The sequence below is a fragment of the Montipora capricornis genome, chromosome 2 (assembly GCF_036669925.1).
Source record: "Montipora capricornis isolate CH-2021 chromosome 2, ASM3666992v2, whole genome shotgun sequence".
NCBI classification, from domain to species: Eukaryota; Metazoa; Cnidaria; class Anthozoa; order Scleractinia; family Acroporidae; genus Montipora; species Montipora capricornis.
Window position 1 is genome coordinate 18,374,163 of NC_090884.1, and position 2,500 is coordinate 18,376,662.

Below are 2,500 nucleotides of genomic sequence, written 5' to 3' on the forward strand. Positions count from 1 at the left end.
TGCTTGCTCGATTTTGGCGTTCTCGAGAAAGGCTCTGCATGAATCGAGTAAGATCTTTATTGAATATGCGCTGCATGTTGCCAGGATACAGTCTCGAACCCAAGCCTAAAATGCCAGATCTCGCCGCCATCTTGGTTTTTCATGCCAGCGGGCTCAATTATAACCATCGGTTTTGTCACCAAACGGACGCTCGCACTGGAAAAACCGGTTTCACGAGAGAAAACAAGATTGACTAATCCAGAAGTTCGGGCTGCGGCGGCTTCAAAGAGTTGACGCGATTCGGGCAGAGCCTACTTTTCTCCTCCTCAGTAAAGAAAAAGACAAAAGGAGGCTCTGCTCGCAGGGTGAATGTCATTGCGCCAAATTATTCTGGTCCGATTTTGCATATTAGTATTGGTGGAATTCCACATAAAATGTACACACTAGCCCTCAAGAACGTGATGTCCAAATGGTGAATGGTGGATAATGGCCAAACGATATATTCATGCTGCTGCTAAAAATGAACCCTTTTTTTGGCTTTTGAGGTCACCTAGCTTTTTGTAAAGCACTCAAGGACTTTACTTTCTCTGAGTCTCTTTGTTTGATTCGATTGCAATGCGTTTCCAAACTGCCCGGCTTTTCTGGTACTTGTCAATAAAAAGCGCGCTCGCGGAGCCTTCACTCTTAGAGTAAGGGGCATCCAACGTCAATTTTCGGAAAATATCTGTTCGGAAGACGATTTGAGATCTAGAATATTCGGAACATTTGTTCTAAAATTTCTTGCTTGCCTGCCTCTCCTAGGATTTTCGAACATCTCAGTGAAAAATGGTATAATTGCCCATTTTTAACGGATTTTTACCCTAAAAAGGTCACCTAGAATTTTCGGGAGCCTTTTTTCTGGCTGAAATTTTCGAAAAGGTAAGTTTTGATCCCTACAGACTTTTAGCTAGGAAATCCGAACAGGCAAACTTTTAGGGGATAAAATTATGCCTATATCTACCGTTTAAATACAAAAATACGTTTAACAATGCTATGTTTAAGTGGTTCTGAACTAAGTATTCTCGTTGGGTGCCCCTGTTAAGGTGGATGAACACAGTTTTTTCCGCGGGCAGCAGTATTCATTGACGGCCGGCGCAGTTTTTGAAAACAAAACAAATATGGCGAAAACTTTATTTCTCCTTCTCGCAATGGTCTTGGCAATGCGATGTAAATAGGCTTTCATTACGTTTACATCATGGTTTTTTAGAAGTTAAAATTCTGCAGAGGAATCCACAATCTCGTTCCCAGAGACTGCTTTTCTTTTGGTCAGCACTAAGAACACGGACTCTGGTCATTTCCCTGGCCAGAGTGCGTGTTCTTGGTGCTGACCAAAAGAAAGGTGGACTCTGGGGACGAGATGAACCCAGCAAAATGCTGCATGCGAATTCGCTCAAGAATTTGAGACCAACAGCTGTTGGCTGTTTTACCAAATTTCTTGCAAACCGGTCATTAGATTTTGTAGAAATTTGGAATTAAAATAGTTCCGACTACAAATCATGAATGAGTCGTCTAACTACAAAAACACAAACACATAAACTGTCAAAAATATAAAAATTTGGTTTTATCAACGGAGTTGATAATGTAAATTGGCCACCGTACAGAGATTCTAAAAGCTGACGTTTCGAGCGTTAGCCCTTCGTCAGAGCGAATCGCTCTGACGAAGGGCTAACGCTCGAAACGTCAGCTTTTAGAATCTCTGTACGGTGGCCAATTTACATTATCAACTCCGTTGATAAAACCAAATTTTTGTATACTACTTCCCCACCGACGCAGCACCACAGTTTCTTTAGAAACTACCCCTTCATTCATTTGTCAAAAATATAAACCTTCGTGGTAGCACTTATCAGTGATCACGTATGAGCTTCCAGACAAAAACTGCATAAATATGGCAGAAATCGAAGTATAAGTGCTTAAAAACTGTGTTCCGTCACCGTAATACAAGAAGACAAAAAACGCCAGTGCACGAGTAGGCGAAGTCCTGACAGGCGGCTCAGATGCGAAAAGGTATCCAAAAACGACACATTATACTTGAACGAAACATGCACTGATCATATAATAAAAATACTGGTTCAAATAGCATCATTTGAAAAAATTGCAGTAGCTACACAGCTATCCAGAATCACGGCCTCTATTCATCTTTTTCAGCATAAAATTACTGCTACGTACCTCACAAGACTGCTTACAATCTAAAATTTTCACCACGACGTCGCCAATCGTCTGTTGAACATAAGGAATGGCCACCATTTTCATGTATTGATCCATAAGAGTTGTTGTTAATGAAGTTCCCCGAAACAACGTTGACACCTCCTCTACAATAACACATGCATATCAATGAGTAAGAGCAACGAATGCTGAAACCACAAAGAACTAGAGTGGAGTGGGAGAAAAAGGGGAGTGTAGGATCTATTTTGTTCGTATTGCAGGCCTACGGAATTGCCCATAATAGTCTCGGGCAGTTTTTTTTTCTTGCCATGTGCTTTCG

General features: G+C 41.3%; 1 protein-coding gene across 1 annotated transcript in view; it reads right to left on the reverse strand.

Annotated features, from left to right (window-relative positions):
* LOC138039000 (ras GTPase-activating protein 1-like) overlaps positions 1-2,500 on the reverse strand; it is a 45,342-nt gene that overhangs the window by 15,354 nt on the left and 27,488 nt on the right. The window contains exon 18 of the mRNA XM_068885132.1: positions 2,185-2,327. Within this exon, the coding sequence (XP_068741233.1) occupies positions 2,185-2,327 (143 nt within the window). The remainder of the gene's footprint in view (positions 1-2,184; positions 2,328-2,500) is intronic.